Here is a 15,444-nt window from a genome sequence, read left to right on the forward strand (position 1 = left end):
TGAAAGTCGAGGAGTCTCAGTTGTTTCCCTTGTGATCTTCTTGAAAGTCTAATATTTAGACTTACCCAAAGAGGGCAACATGGAGAGTGACTAGCTTTGTTTCTTGTGTTCGCTGACATACATTTGAACTCTCACCCTCTGTACATGTTCAGGTACAGAGAGAATTTGCTATTGGACTTGGAATCATATTTGGCCTGCAGATAACACAGACAGCATGGGGGTCTGTGCAAAACATCTGCTTCCTATAGGGTTTGAAGCCTGGAGTCTTCAGTAGCCATATCACTACTACATTGCCAGGTTACATTTATTTGTGTAGTATTTGATCTGTAAATGAACCAAATTGGTAGAAACAGAGCTAGAGATCCGTGTCAAAGGGCATGTAAAAGACAAGAACAGAAGTCCGTAACCCAGAGTTGGTGCCCATATGGAACTCTGTATTGTCACGCTTGTGGTGTGGCAGAGCCACGATGGAGAGAAATGGTGCCACCTACAGGGGCACAAAATCTATTTCAGTTTTTTCCAGATCCATCCTGGAAGGATTAAAAAAGGTGAGGCTTCTACAGGAAAAGGCATCATAAATAAAGAAAATTGTAGCAAAACACCATGATGAATTTTCCACAGCCCTCTGCATTTTTTCCAAATAAGAGTGGCGTTCTCATATGCAGCAACTGTACTCTAGAGGGAGCGCTGCTGGCAAGCTCTGGTTGGCTGAAACCCCATGCACACTGTCACTCGAGTAAGCATTCCAGATGACCAGCTATTTTTGGTATTATGCTGTATACAGAATGCTTTCGTAAAGACGGTAGGAAAGTGCAACACACATTTTTAAGTAGGTCGCTGAAAATTAACCAAATGGAAAAAATGTTAAACTCACAAATGAGCCAATTGATACATTTGAACTGGGGACTGCACTGAATGAAAGAAAGTATCTTCTCTAGCCAAATGCAACATCGTTCTATGTCCCTATCACTGTCTTCCCCAGTATTCCAAGGTTTACAAAAATGCATTGAAATTTAGCTTGGAGGGAAATATCATGGCAGCCAATTACCTTCTGTGGCATAAAAAGCTGCCCCCGACTTCCCGCCCCTTGCCTGCCATGGTTCACAGTGGGCTAGAGAGCGGATAAAGTCCTCTTCACTGCTACCCAGAATCACATCACGCATCCGGTGGAACTCCTCTGCATAATAAATTCGGCAGTAGAATTTGGCATTCGCATCAGAAAACTCTGTTGAGAAACATTAAAACAAAAATAATTATTTTATATCAGACAGTTTTCTATCAAAGTATTGTTTTTAATTGATTCAAGTGTCAGGAATGTCAAGGCTTATTTCAGTATGGCATCCAATATGACAAACTTCGAAATATTAAGGGGAACAAATGTTTTCAAATTTAAACTTCAAACTTTATTCAGCATCAATGCCATAAAAGTTATCAGCACAATAAAAATAAAATACTTGAAAAAACTGTTACATAAGCACTACCGTAACAAAATTTATGAACCCGAGGATCGAGCAAAGCGTGAAAAAGTATTCTCGCAGATGCACATCGATTATCATTAATATTATTTTTTAAGTAGTTTCCAAACCTTACTAAGACAAAGAAACATTTGTGCCAAGAAAACAATTTCAAACAATCCAATGATTTACACAGGAAAAGTCTTTAAAATATATACAATATTGTGAAACAAAATCCAATGTTGAATAGCAAAGAACGCTATGCATGCATGTAACAGCAAGAGTCAGTGGATGGAAAAAGAACATTTCAATTCATAAGAACAAAAATGATCATAGGTCACGTCGTTAGGTTGGGCAGAGAATGCCAAATAATACACAGTGTGTATTATACATAAAATCAAAAGTGCACTGTGTATTCCACTTCAAGTGTGCAAAGAGTAATGAATCAAAAGCACCTATCTGCCAACAACATTCTGTGTTGTGTAAAAAACACTCAACTTTCTTAAGCCCTGAGCAGAAGGCAAAAAGCAGTAAAATTCTATGTGCTTCGTTATCAGATTGTTCTAAGGCCAGGGGCGAGGTGGGTAGAAGACTATCTGGATTCAGGGTACCCACTCATTCTACAAAAACCTCTTAACGGGTCAGCTATGTATACTAAGTGTGATATCCATCCGGATATAAGTCTGTGTGTATATGTGCTTAGATGTTAACGATTCCATCTTTACAGGCTATTGGCAAACACTTAGTTTGTAGATGTTAAGAATGTGTTCCCATGACTTTCCGTCTTATGAACCACGCCCTTTCCAGAAATCTAGCTACAGCACATTTAATGGACTAGGGTCCGATCTAAAAATTAATAGAGCTTCAGCATGTCATTGGGTGTCCATCTCAAACAGACTGGATTAATCTAGAACAATCTCAAGCAGATATAGGCAGGGAAAGCAAAAAAAAAAAAAAATACATGGGCTACAGTTTCACCTAAGGCATTGCAGGCTGGACATGCCAGCACTGGCAAGGGAGAGGTAGACCATTTGGCCGTAAATGTGTTAAGACGCCATGTTCCTAGCCTAAACTGGATGTACAGTATCCTGTCTATGCGGTAAGTAATGAAGTCCAAATACGGTTCAAATGCACTATGGATCTTAAATATAATAAATTGGACAGTGTGCCCCTATTTATGGTATTGGCGTTGTTCAGAGCTATCCAAGACCAGTGCCTAATTTGAGCCGAACAATTTGTGATCGACCAGGCCTTTACGGATGAGTTTGTCCACTCTGCCGTTCAGAGAGCCCCCCAGATGTTGAATCACCAGGGATATGCCCTGATGTTCCAGCCAAGTCCACAGGCACAGAGCCTCCTGATAAAGGGTCCACGACCCCACTGCTTGTTGCACTTCCACATGGTGGTGGTGCTGTCCTTGAACACCTGTACCGCTTTCCCTTTGAGAGAAGGATGGAATGCTTTCAATGCTAGCCTGATCACCCTGAGCTCCAAAAGACTGAAATAGAGCCCGGACTCCGCCGGAGCCTCTGCTCTCCACCTCTCCCATGTGGCCTCCCCATCCCAGGTGTGACACATTTGTAACTACTGTAATATCTAGCTGGGGAAGGGAAAGGGATCTGCCTCTGACCCATTTGCAGTGCAAAAGTCCCCACTACAGACCCTTCCCAGTTCCCTCAAAGATCTGGACCAGGTTGGATAGTTTCCCCTAATGCTGCGCCCCCTGGAACTTCAGGCCCCACTTCAAAGCCTGCATATCCCACCTGGCATGTGTCACCAGCAGGATGCAGGAGGCCATGAGGCCACAACAGCCTCAGAGTCATTCTCATCAAAATTCAGGATAGAGGCTGAAACATCGGTATCATAGCCTGAATATCCTGGACTCGCCGCTTAGGAAGAAAGGCCCGAAACTTCACTATGTCCAGAACAGCTCAGATGAAAAGGATCATCTAAGAGGGAGTCAGGTGTGACTTCGGTACGTTTATACTGAACCCCAATGAATGGAGGAAGTCCCCCATAGTCCGGAGGTGGGAGACGACAGCCTGGGTCGAGCCATCTTAAATAGCCTGTCATCAAGATAGGGGCAGACTGAAACCCCTGACCTGCGCAGGTGAGCTGTGACCACCCGAGGGGTGCTTATAAAGCAAACTGAGAGCACTTTAAACTGAAAATACTTGTGGCCTACTGTGAAATTCAAGTAATGTCTGTGGGTAGGCAGGATGGGAATATGGAAATATGAGTCCTGCAAGTCAAACGCTGCCATCCAGTCTCCTGTGTCCAGGCAGATAGGACCTGAGACAGAGTGAGCATTATGAACATTTCAGGAAGAAACTGAGGGACTGGAGGTGAAGGATAGGGCAGAGGACCTTGTCCGTTTTGGGCACCAGAAATTTGCTGAAATAACCACAACCTACTTTTGGCTCAGGGACCCTCTCTATGGCTTCCCTTGGCCAAGAAAGCCGTAAACTCCTCGCAGAGAAGTGCCAGGTGATCCTTCGTCATCCAACTGTAGGATGGTGGCATGGATGGAGGGGTAGTCTCAATGGGGAGGTGTAGGAGGCTGGCTCAGTTTATAGTGTATACCTATGCTGTAGCACCATATACTGAGTACAGGCATCCCTGTTTTAGGTGTCCAGATAGAAGAAAGCTCCCTAGGGATAGCTGAGGGATGCAGCTAAAGCATATCCAAGAGGAATGTTAAGCACTTGCAATACTACAATAGTCAGTCAGTAACTGTTCTCAAGAAAGGACAACACCAGGTTTTGCAGAAATAAAGTATTCTTTATTACAACAGTAAGACTACTCTAACATTGGCATATCTCCCCTTTGAGATATATACACACAAAATATACACTTAGCAACAAGTAGGAAAAGCATAAAAAGACAGGGAGCCCTGTGGGGGTGAGGTTGGGGGCAAACCATTTATAAGAAAGTGGTATAAGAATGGAAGCACCCAACCAAGATAAGTGTTTTAGAATCCCAGGGGCTGAGGGCGTAAGAAATTACCAGAGTTAAATACTAGAAATCTCACAGGCGTCCGGGTGCAGTGTTGTTATTAAGCTCCATATTCAATAGGCTAACACAGCATTGTTGCAGTTGGATTTTTATGGAATCAGGACCCTTCCCAGGGGACCCCTAGGAAACCAATTGGCACAAAGAATGTTAGAGAGCACTCCCCCTCCCCGTGGATATACAGAAGACCAGAGTACCTCCACCAGGGAGCCCAGGTGCATAGGGGTGAAGTGGCGTCGGAAACTCTTGTTAAAGTCAATGGAAGCCTCGGTTGTCCAGCAGCTGTCATGACCCGTCGACCAGGCCAATGGAACCCAAGGGTGGATTCTAGATGTGAAGAACCTGAAAAAAAGAGGAGTGTGTCCAGACCACTCAGAGATGGCCAGGCAGTGCAGGTAGGCAATGCCCACCCTCTTGGAGGTGAAGTTCCTGCAGGACAGTGAAGGAGGTAGTCCATCTGCAGAGTCCAGGGGATGCAGGAGATCCTTGGAGTTGCCCAAGAGCTGTTCCGCGTTGGTTGCCGGATTGCAGGACGGTCAGTGGCCAGCAGGACCACCAACAAGCCTTGGTAAACACAAGTGGTTGTTGCAAGCAAGATTGCATTTTTTTGAGGAACAGCAAGATCCTATTGACTCGCGCCTTGGAGGGAAGCAGGGGCAGGACATCAGCAGGAAAGAAAGCCAGTCGGAGTTGGAGGAGCCCCCACAACTGACCCACTGGGAGCAGGTACAGGGACTTACAGGGAGGCCTCAGCAGCACAACAAAGCAGGAGTACCATGTCGCAGGAGTTGCAGAGTGGAAGCTGAACTTGGAATTGCAGAGTGCTGGAGGCTGGGGATTTTTGGAGCTTGAAGATCTCCCGGAGGAAGAGTCAACAATCCTTGGCAAGAGCAACAGTCACGGTGCACAGGGGTTTTGTTTCAGTGGCTGTAGCAAGGGCCCACCGCCTCCCAAGTTGGTCAGAAGACAAGGAGAACCTGGTGGGGACCACAGAACCACCACCTGTGTTGCATAGCCTTTCGATGTCCGTGGGACAGCAGTATCCACCAACCAGTCGTTGTTGTCTTGAGATGCCTGCTGGTGCTGGAGAGTGAATCCTTCACTCCAAGGGAGATTTCTTATTGGATGCAGACAGAGTCCTTGTGGCCCTGGAGGGTGCACAGCCACAGATGTTGCAGAAATCTTGCAGGAGCTAGAGAAACTATGTTGCAGTGGGAGCCCTAACAACTGGATACAGTCTTGTTTCAGTTCTAAAAGCAGTTCAGCAGTGGTTCCGGAGACCAGGACCAGAAGCTGTCTTGCAAAGAGTTCCGTGTAGAGTTTTGCTTGACAAATCTGAGGACCCACCCTTGGGGGAGCCTTTAAGGAACCCTAAAAGGGGTTGGTCACTCTCTGTAGTGACCAACCTATCAGATGGGGCCAGGGACATCATCTATCTGGCCTAACCAGTCGGATGTTTCCAGGGGCCTCTGCCCACCTTGTTTTCAAGATGGCAGAATCAACCAACCACCTGGCAGAGCTCTGTGCACCTCCCTCAGGGAGGAGCTGGACAGGGGAGTGTTCACTCCCCTGTCTTTGTGTGGTTTCACGCCAGAGCGGGAACCGGGGGTTCTTGCACTGATGCAAACCGGATTATGCAAGGAGGGCACCAAATGTGCCCTTCAGAGCAGTCTGCAGAGGCCACCCACCACAGCACAGAGACACCTATTCCAAAGGAAGAGGTGGTCATATCTCTCCCTTGCAGGAAATCTTTTGTTTTGCCTTCCCCTGCTTGAGTTAGGTTCATCAGCACGAGGGCAGAACAGTGTCTGGGGTCGGCAGCAGTGTGGGCTGGCAGCCAGATCCTGTAAAGCTGCACAGGCAGAACTGAGGGATCCTCTAAGGATCCCCCACAGTACATGGGATCATGAAACTAGCACTGGAATCTGTGTAATTGCATGATTCCAACATGTTTGATACCAAACATGCCTAGGTTCTGAGAAGCCATTATGTAGTTGGACCACTTGTGTTGACCAGTGTCCACTACATACCTTAAGATGGCTTTTGGGCGTGTAGGGGTACCCTGCTCATGCATGTTTACCCTCACACTTAGGGACATGCACCCTGCCCTTGGGTTGAAGGGACTACCAGAGGGGTGACCTACAGTGGCCTAGTGCAATGACCATGATATAAGGCAAGTCTTATATCTGAAGTGAAATTTGCATGCACCATTTTATGTAAGCTGCAATGGCAGGCCTGCAGACAAAGTTGGCATGGGCTCCCATGGGTTGTATACTACATGCTACAGTCCATGGGAGACCCCTGGTGTACAGATTCTCTGGGTACCTAAGCACCATATACTAGGGACTTACATGGGTGCACCAGTATGCCAATTGTGGGGTGTAAAGGTTTAACAGCAACCAATTTTAAAGGAGAGAGCACAGACACTGGGGTCCTGATTAGCAGGATCCCAATGTACTACAGTCTAAGCATACTGACACTAGGCAAAAAGTGAGGGTTACTATGTCAGAAAGGTGCTGCTTTCCTACACTTGTCACGCAGTCCACATCGGCAGTCTGCATAAGTTTGGTGCTGGGTCCCTCAGAATAGTACAAGTTGTGCTGCAGCTCTGATGGGCCCTCTTCAGTACTCATGCCCTAGGTACCAGTGGTACCATTTACTAGGGACTTACAGAGGTTCTAAAAGGCCTGATCACTTGGGGATCAAGTGACCAGGTGTCTTGTTTTGGGGAAGGAACACTGGTAACCTTTTTAGCAGGAACCCAGTGCACTTCAGTCAAAGGTGTATCTAAAAATCAGGCAAAAAGTGTGTGTGTGTGGGGGGGGGGGGGGGGGCGGGTACTGCAAACAGAACCCAGCTGCCTACATTACTCATTAACACTGCTTTGTGTCAATGACCCAGAAGTGAACAAAGAACAGGAAACCAGCAAAAATTTATTCACAAGAAGTTTCAAAATATAAACTGCAGTTCAGGACCAGAATAAAACTAACTGTTACAGTATTCACAGTATTAAAAAGAGAAATAGACAACAGGAAATATGTACCCTTTTCCTACTATATATGTCTTTTACTAGTATCACAACAGTTAAGCCTCTTTTGATGTACCAGAAATAGACAGCTGTGATTCACACCACATAAAAAAACATGCACTGCAGCGGCACAAAACAATGCTATTTTACTTACGAAGCTCAACATGAGGGTTTACTAGCTGTTTCTTCTGTTTATCAGCTACATCCAATTCATCTAGAAGAAAAAGAAAATAAGGCTGTGTGAGATGAATAGAAGTTGAACAAATGAAGTTAGTTAATAAGTGACCACACTTTAATAAGCGTTTTAAATAAAATAGATACTACAGTTTCTGCTTAAATGCAGAGCATTATTAGACCTCTTGTCTGCATTATTAACAGGCCAATTATATAACTTTACTCTGTATGCCAACAGTGGATTTGTAAGTTATTCATATGGGATGAGGAAGCAGCTACTAAAAATAACAAGCTAATCGGTCTCACATTTGAGAATTATTGGCTTTGTCAATTGTTTTTGTCTTATTGTACAGCATCTACAATGCTGTGCAACATGGCTAACTTAAAAAAAAAAAAAAAAAAGTGGATGGTGTGGCGACATGGAAAGGGGGTTTAAATCACAGACAACGGGGTGGAGAAGTAAAAGGATGGTGAAAGAGGCAATATAGGGGTGGAGGAAGCATCATAGGGTGCAGATGATGAGGGGAAGCAACATAGAGTGTATGTGAAGGGAAGCACATAGAAAGAGGAACAGTGTGTGGGGAAAGCAAATGGACAAGTGAGGGTATTGTAGGGCAGGGGAGAAGTACACAGGTGTCAAAGAAAAACAAGGGAGAAGCATATGAGGGCAAGCACATCACCGGGGGCAGGGAGAAGCACATGGGCAGAGAAATAACAATGTGAGCACCGTAGAAGGACTAAAGTAATGTGTCCATGCTTCAGGGGAGGGACAAAGACACAAAGAGTAAGAAAAGCCCACAAAAAACAACAAATCAGAAGAAAGTAAATGAAAAGAACAATTGAACCAACCCAATAGCAAACAATGGCTTCGTTTAAGGCCCACTTTAAGCAAACAATGTGTCTTGCAATAGACAATGCAAGTGCTATGTAGCAGGTGAGACCTAAAAACTGAATGAATTATGATCTTGAGCAATGACATTTTATGGACATTTCCCCTAGTATTTTTAATTCAAAAACAACTAATATGAGAATAAAACCTCTGTAAATCTATGTGGCATGGTAATTTAATGACAATCTCAATGATAAAAATAATTTGTGGCATTTATTATGTTAGTAAGATGAGATGTTTGATCCTGCTGCTTCAGTTTAAGACCACTGGAGCCACATGACGAAGTAATTCTACTGTAATAGTACATGAGAATTTAACCTATCACACTAGCCGGTACAATTTAATAATTCTAATTACAGATTCTTTCAATTTGTTTGAACAGTGAAACTTAAAAAGTTTGGAAACAAAACGTGCCAATTTAAAAAACGTCACAAGAGTACCATTGGATCGTCACATTGTACTTGCAATGGAGTGCAACTTGGGATGCCCAGAAGAAATTCACTATATCATTATTTTGCACCCTGACCTCTTCAAATCACCAACTAGTTAAACCCAGATTATAAAGAATATTTGTTAGGAGGATTTTGCGACCAAATGAACAGAGGTTGTGGACAACAATTGTGCCTAACTGGTGTATGATCTAAACCAGGCATATACTGTATAAGATATGCTTAATGAAGTCATGGGAAAGTAGCCAAAATTGATTACTTGTCAGCTTTCCTAATGAGGCCATATTTTATAAATGCCACAACTCTTTGGAAAGGGATCGGCCTTAATCACAACAGCATACTTTAAGAGAGATGATTGCTTCAGCAGCCTACTTGTCCCAAAACGTACCACTCTAAGTGTCGAGATATCTTATAAAATCATATATTTCACTATACTGTCAAACCTTGATTTGAAGAAACAAAACAAATGTTAAAACTCCATTGTTGAGAAGGCTTGTGATGGGACATCTTCAAAACATTTTAACCAACCAGAGATACTTTAATGTACAATTTCTAGATTCCACTGGAGTATGTGAAAGTATTTCCGATGAGGGTTTACTATATTAATAACAATAAATAAAAAAAAAAGACAAGAACACCCACCAACAACCCCGGAATAATAAACTTCTAAAATACGGGAAACCTCTTTTCCTCAAACAATTTGAGGAACATCAATTAACTGGGTCAGGAAGAATAAGTAAATAAAATACCAGATATGGTCACAGCATTTTAGAGAAAGGGGTGGCTCTGCTTTTCTCTTTTGTGTTACACAGGCTACAGGGTCTACTACACACTTCGCTCCTCAGAGGTTAAGCTGCTCACTCAAACTGTTCTTGCTGCTTGATCAATAATAGCTAAAAAATGGAAATCACAGGACAGCCATAATACCTCACTAATAAAATGGTCTTCCTGAAGATTGTGAGCAATGAGGGTTTCACGCATGCTGAAAAAAATATATTACGGCTGGGGCAGGTAATTAGTAAAAGAGGCACTGCACGTCAGTGGAGGCAACCTAATGCACCCCTACAAGGAGGCATGCATGTCAATAAAGGATTTACGCTGCACACGTGAAAAACACAAGTATGAAGCTCATGGGTGTACCCAGAAACATGCCGGTGTATGACGGAAGTCAGATGATTTTCAGAAATGGTGTTTAGTGCAAGCTGAGCTGGACAAGCGCACAAGGCTGACTAAATTGTTGACCTTCAATGCCTTTAATGTTGAAATGGGATGAACTGCTGTAAATAAATGCCTCTAGATTGCTGCTGGTCGTATGCCCTCTAGTAGCATTCAGCTGTGGATGAACAAAAAAACAAGTTTCTTACCCCCTTGGTAATATCTTATCTGGTAGAGACATTATCTAACCGCAGATTACTTATCTTTGAATTTCCCTGGCGTCAGACTGTCCCTGCAAGAAATTTTGAGAGCAGTACCCCTGCGCGCTGGTGTACTTTCATTCTAATACATTGGGATCCTGCTATACAGGACCCCAGTGTTCTCTCCCCTAAATGTGGTTGGTAAGTACTTTTTACATCCCACAATTGGCATACTGGTGTACCCCTATAAGTCCCTGTAAGTTAGGTACCCAGGGCATTGGTACATCGGGGTACCCATGGGCTGCAGCATGTATTATGTCACTAATGGAAGCCCATTTAAACTGTGTCTACAGGCCTGCTATTGCAGCCTGTGTGAAATGGTGCATGCACATTTCACCCCAGATATGATATTTAATTTGTATCGTGGTCACTGTACTTCTGACCCTATAAGTAACCCCTAAGGTAGCCCTTCTGAGTGTTAGGGTACACCTGCATGACCAGAGGTACCCCTACAAACCCCAGACTCCATTTTCTGGGATTTGTAAATGCAGGGAAGCAATTTTAAGGTTAATAGTGTAAACTGGTCATCACAAGATGTCCAACTACATACAGTAATGGCTTCACCACACCTAGTCATATTTGGTATCAAACATGTTTGAATCATGCAACAACACCGGGTCCAGTGTTACTTGCATAACACAATGTACTTTGGGGGCTCCTTAGAGGCTCCCCTATGACTGTCTGTGCAGCCTTGCAGGGTCTGCGTGGAAGCCAGTGCTTGATTCTGTCATCTTGGAAACAAGATGAGCAGAGGCCCCTGGGAGCTCCCGACTGGTCAGTCCAGTAGAGTAACGACCCTGACCCCCTGATAGGTGGGTCATCGCACTAGTCATCCAACCCACTTCTTGGGTTACTTAAGGTCTCCCCTGAGGGTTGGACCCTAGATTTGTCTACAAGATTCCTCTTCAGGACTCTTCTGCGACCTGACCACCGGATCCAGCTGCTGAACTTCGCCAGGAACCAAGACATGACTGCAACTGGTAGGAGGGCTCATACTGCAAGTTTGTCCCCGAGCATTGCAAGGACTCTGTAACTTCCGTGGCCATGCATCCTCCAGAGTCATAAGGACTCTGTCTGCACTAAGGACATCCAGAAGGAATCTCCCTTGGAGTGAAGGAGTCACTCCCCTGAAACCACAGGCACCTCAACGTTGTCAACTGGTTTGTGGATCCTGCTGTTCCACAGACTCCTCAAGGCACTGCAACACAGTTGGTGGTTCTGTGGCTCTCCAGAGGTCTGAACTCTCTTCCTTGCAACTGGGAAGTCCGTGGTCCCTCATAGGAGCTTCTGGAGCAGAACCCCTGTGCACAGTGAATGTTTGTCATTACAAGGCTTGTTGGCTCTTCAGTCCGAAGACCTCCTAGCTCCAAGAAGCCCCAGCCTCAAGCATCAACAGCTCCAAGACAGACGTCCTCCCTGCAAGTCCTGCAACATGGGCATCGCTCTTCTTTGTGCTGCTTAGGTCTCCTCGAGACTCCCTGTGCCTGCTGCCAGAGGGTCCTCCTGGGGACTACCATTGCTTTTTCCTGGCTCTCCTCACTGCTGAGGGCTTGCCCTGCCTTAACTGTGAAGGTTGAGTCCCTTGGACCTTGCTGGTCCCCATCTATTGCAACTGTTTGTGCATCCTTCCGCTTGCATTTGCTAAGGCTTGTTGGTGGCCCTGCTGGTCAGTGACCCCTCTGCAATTTGACGGCCGGCGTGTAACAACTTGTGGATGACTCCTGGGATCCTTCTGCATCACCTGGATGCCGCAGCTGCTTCTCTAATACAACAGTCCAACTGAAAAGTACCCCTAAGAAGGGTGGCCATTGGCCTCCTGCAACCCCTGGGCAAATCCGGGTGGTTTGGACTCTATCCTCCCTTTCCTCAGGTACTTCTTGTCTGGAATCCACACTTGGGTTCCACTCACCTGGTCCACAGGTCACTGCAGCAGCTGAAAGTCCCTATTGACTTCAATAGGAGGTTCTGACACAATTTCACCCCTATTCACCTGGGCTCCTTTGTGTAGGTACTCCACTTCTCTGGGTATCCACGGGTGGGAGCACTCTTGAGCCTGCTTTGCCTCAGCGGGTTTCCTCGGGCCCTCTGGGAAGGGTCCTTCTGCAACCTTTTCCCAACCGTGACTATCCCATGTTATCCTACAGGCACCGATGCTAAGTAATTCTGCATACGGGTTTCAGGGGAAACTCTTCTACTTACCTCTAGTGTTCTAGTACTTCCCCATTCCTTAGAATCCTTGAGTAGTAGCCTTGCATTACTGGACTGTAATACAGAATATGGTTTGGTCCTCCCATAGAGGCCCATTTCATTTTATGCTCTTACCTACCTGTTTTAAGTATATTTTGTGTGTGTTTGCATATCTCTGGTTAGGGAATACACCAAAGTTAGTTTAGTGCCTGTGTGTTAATAAATAATACTCTTTTTTTTATTTCTTTCTTTCTTGTGTGAAAATCACTGACTGACTCTGTGGCTACTGCAATTGTTCTCCACAGCTACCCTTTGAGAGCTTTGGTTATTAAAAACCACTTACACTATCACCAAAGGTTGCCTGGACTCAGTGCAGGATGCCTCACCTATAGGTGTACACAATATACTGAGCCAGCCTCCTACTACTATCAACCTTAGATATCTATCAGCAGAGCGGGGAGGATGGGTGGGTCGGTAAGGAATCTTCAGCTAGATAATGTCTCTACCAGATAAGGCGTTACCGAAGGTAAGTAACTTGTTCATCTGATAGAGATTTCGAGTTGCAGATTCCTTACTTTTGAATTGCTACCTAAGCAATATCATCCCCATTGTGGGGTCAGTGCATAGCAGATCGTAATGCAAAGTACGACCCTTCTGGAGATGGTCTGCTTCTGCACTGCCCAACCTTTCTTCGCACCCATATAACTAACAAAGAGTTGATCATCCACCCAGAACTCTTTCTACAATCAAGGTAGAATGCCAATGCTCTTTTTGGGTCCGGGCGGTGGAATCTCTGGGGGGTGCGTAAAAAGTAGGGAAGGTGGCGGATTGGCCTACATGAAAGGGTGTAACCATTTTTGGTAGAAAAGAAGCCTTAGTGTGAAGCACAACTTTGTCTGGATAGACAGAAAGGTAGGGCAGCTTAGATGACAATGCCTGCAGCTCACTCACCTTGCAGGCAGATGTAGTGGCCACAAGGAAGGCCGTTTTTACAATGAGATGCCTGAGAGGACAATTGTAGAGAGGCTCGAATGGAGCGCACATAAAAAATGTCAAAACCAAATTCAAATCCCATTGGGGCATGCTGAATGGGGATGGAGGAAACATGTGTAAGACCTTTAGGGAATCTATAAACAATAGCAGACTTAAACAAAGAAGGTTGAACAGACAACCTCAAAACAGCAGAAATAGCAAATAACCTTTGAAAGTTCCAATAGCAGAGCCCTGCTGGGCCAGAGAAAGGATAAACAAGAGGACCTCAGAGGGAGGGGCAAAAAGGGGATCAACAGACTTGGCTGTGCACCATGCCACAAATTTCTTCCAACGGCGCGCGTATACCGTTTTGATGGAGGGACACCTGGCTGCCAAGATTACCTTACAGATTTCAGGCGGAAGGTCAAAAGCTGTCAACTGTTGCCACTCAATCTCCATGCAAGAAGGCTGAGAGTGCACAGGTTTGAGTGCAGAAATCTACCTTGCTGCTGCGATCTTCCTGAAGGGGCAATCTGATCGGAGGATCGACGAACATGCTCAATAGCTCGGGAGAACAGACTCTCCATGCTCAATTGGAAGCCACAAGGATTACTTGGTTCAGTCGTTCCGGACCTTCTTGAGCACTTTGGACAGGACTGGTATGGGTGGAAAAGCATACAGGAGGCCTGAGTTCCACTCCAGACAAAAAGCAGGTCCAAGCAAATACTGCCTTGGAAACTCCAATGCGCAAAACAGCTGACATTGTCTGTTCTCTACGGAAGTGAACAGATCTGATCAAGGCACTCCCCACTGCTAAAAGACCTTGTGGCACCTCTTGTGCCACCTCTTGTTGCAGTACCATAGGGCAGTGGTGTTGTCCGTGAACACCTACACCATCTTCACCTTGACAGAGGGAAGAAATGCCTTCATGCTAGCCGGATCGCACAGAGCTCTAACAGGTTGATGTGGAGTTCAGACTCCGCTGGAGACCAGAAGCCTCTGATCTTCACATTTCCCAAATGGCAACCCATCCAAGGAGATCCCAGGAGTGACACTTCTCTCATACTGTTAGATCTGGTTGGGGGAGGGGTCTGCCTTTGACCCAATCTCAGTTCGTTAGCCACCACTTCAGATCCTGTGCAGTGCCCTCCGAGATCAGGACCTTGTCTGAGAGATATTCCTGATGCTGTGCCCACTGGATCTTCAGGTCAAGAAGAGGACTTAAGGAAAGACCAGAGCTGCCCAGGTGGTACAAGAGGGCAATGCCTACCGTTCTCAGAGATGCTTTCCTGTTGGACGAAGAAGTGCACCTGTGGAGTCCATGCAATGCAGGAAGATCCTAGGAGTCGTCCACGAGTTGTCCCACACCGGTCGTCGAGTTGCAGAGGGGTCAGTGGTCAGCAGGAGCACCAACAAGCCTTGGCAAATGCAAGGAAGCATTGCACAGAGTTTGCATGATTGGTAGGGACGAACAAGGTCCAGGTGATCAACCTTAGCAGGTAGGTCAGGGCCAGCCCTCAGCACGCAGAAGAGCCGGCAAGAATCGATGGAGCCCCCAGCAGGACCCTCTGGAAGCAGTCACAGGGAGGCCTCAACAGCAAAGAGGGATGCCCATGTCGCAGAAGTTGGAGAGAGGATGTCGTTCTTGGAACTGGAGAGTGCTGGAGGTCAGGGCTTCTTGGGGGCTAGGAGGTCTTCAGACTGAAGAGCCAACAAGCCTTGACAACAACAAAGATGCAGTGCATGGGGTTCCAGCCAAGCACCTCCAGCGAGGGACCACTGGCTTACTAGTTGCAAAGAAGTTAGGTTGGACCTCTGTAAAGTCACGGAAACCACCACCTGTGTTGTTGTAGTCTTGAAGAGT

General features: G+C 45.6%; 1 protein-coding gene across 3 annotated transcripts in view; it reads right to left on the minus strand.

The window, feature by feature from the left end:
- PIKFYVE (phosphoinositide kinase, FYVE-type zinc finger containing) overlaps positions 1-15,444 on the minus strand; it is a 1,212,885-nt gene that overhangs the window by 165,111 nt on the left and 1,032,330 nt on the right. For all 3 annotated transcript variants that reach the window (XM_069225943.1, XM_069225942.1, XM_069225940.1), the window contains 2 exons: positions 7,649-7,708; positions 1,049-1,225 (listed from right to left, as the gene is read on the minus strand). In XM_069225943.1, the coding sequence (XP_069082044.1) occupies positions 1,049-1,225; positions 7,649-7,708 (237 nt within the window). The remainder of the gene's footprint in view (positions 1-1,048; positions 1,226-7,648; positions 7,709-15,444) is intronic.

Source organism: Pleurodeles waltl, chromosome 3_1 (assembly GCF_031143425.1).
Source record: "Pleurodeles waltl isolate 20211129_DDA chromosome 3_1, aPleWal1.hap1.20221129, whole genome shotgun sequence".
NCBI classification, from domain to species: Eukaryota; Metazoa; Chordata; class Amphibia; order Caudata; family Salamandridae; genus Pleurodeles; species Pleurodeles waltl.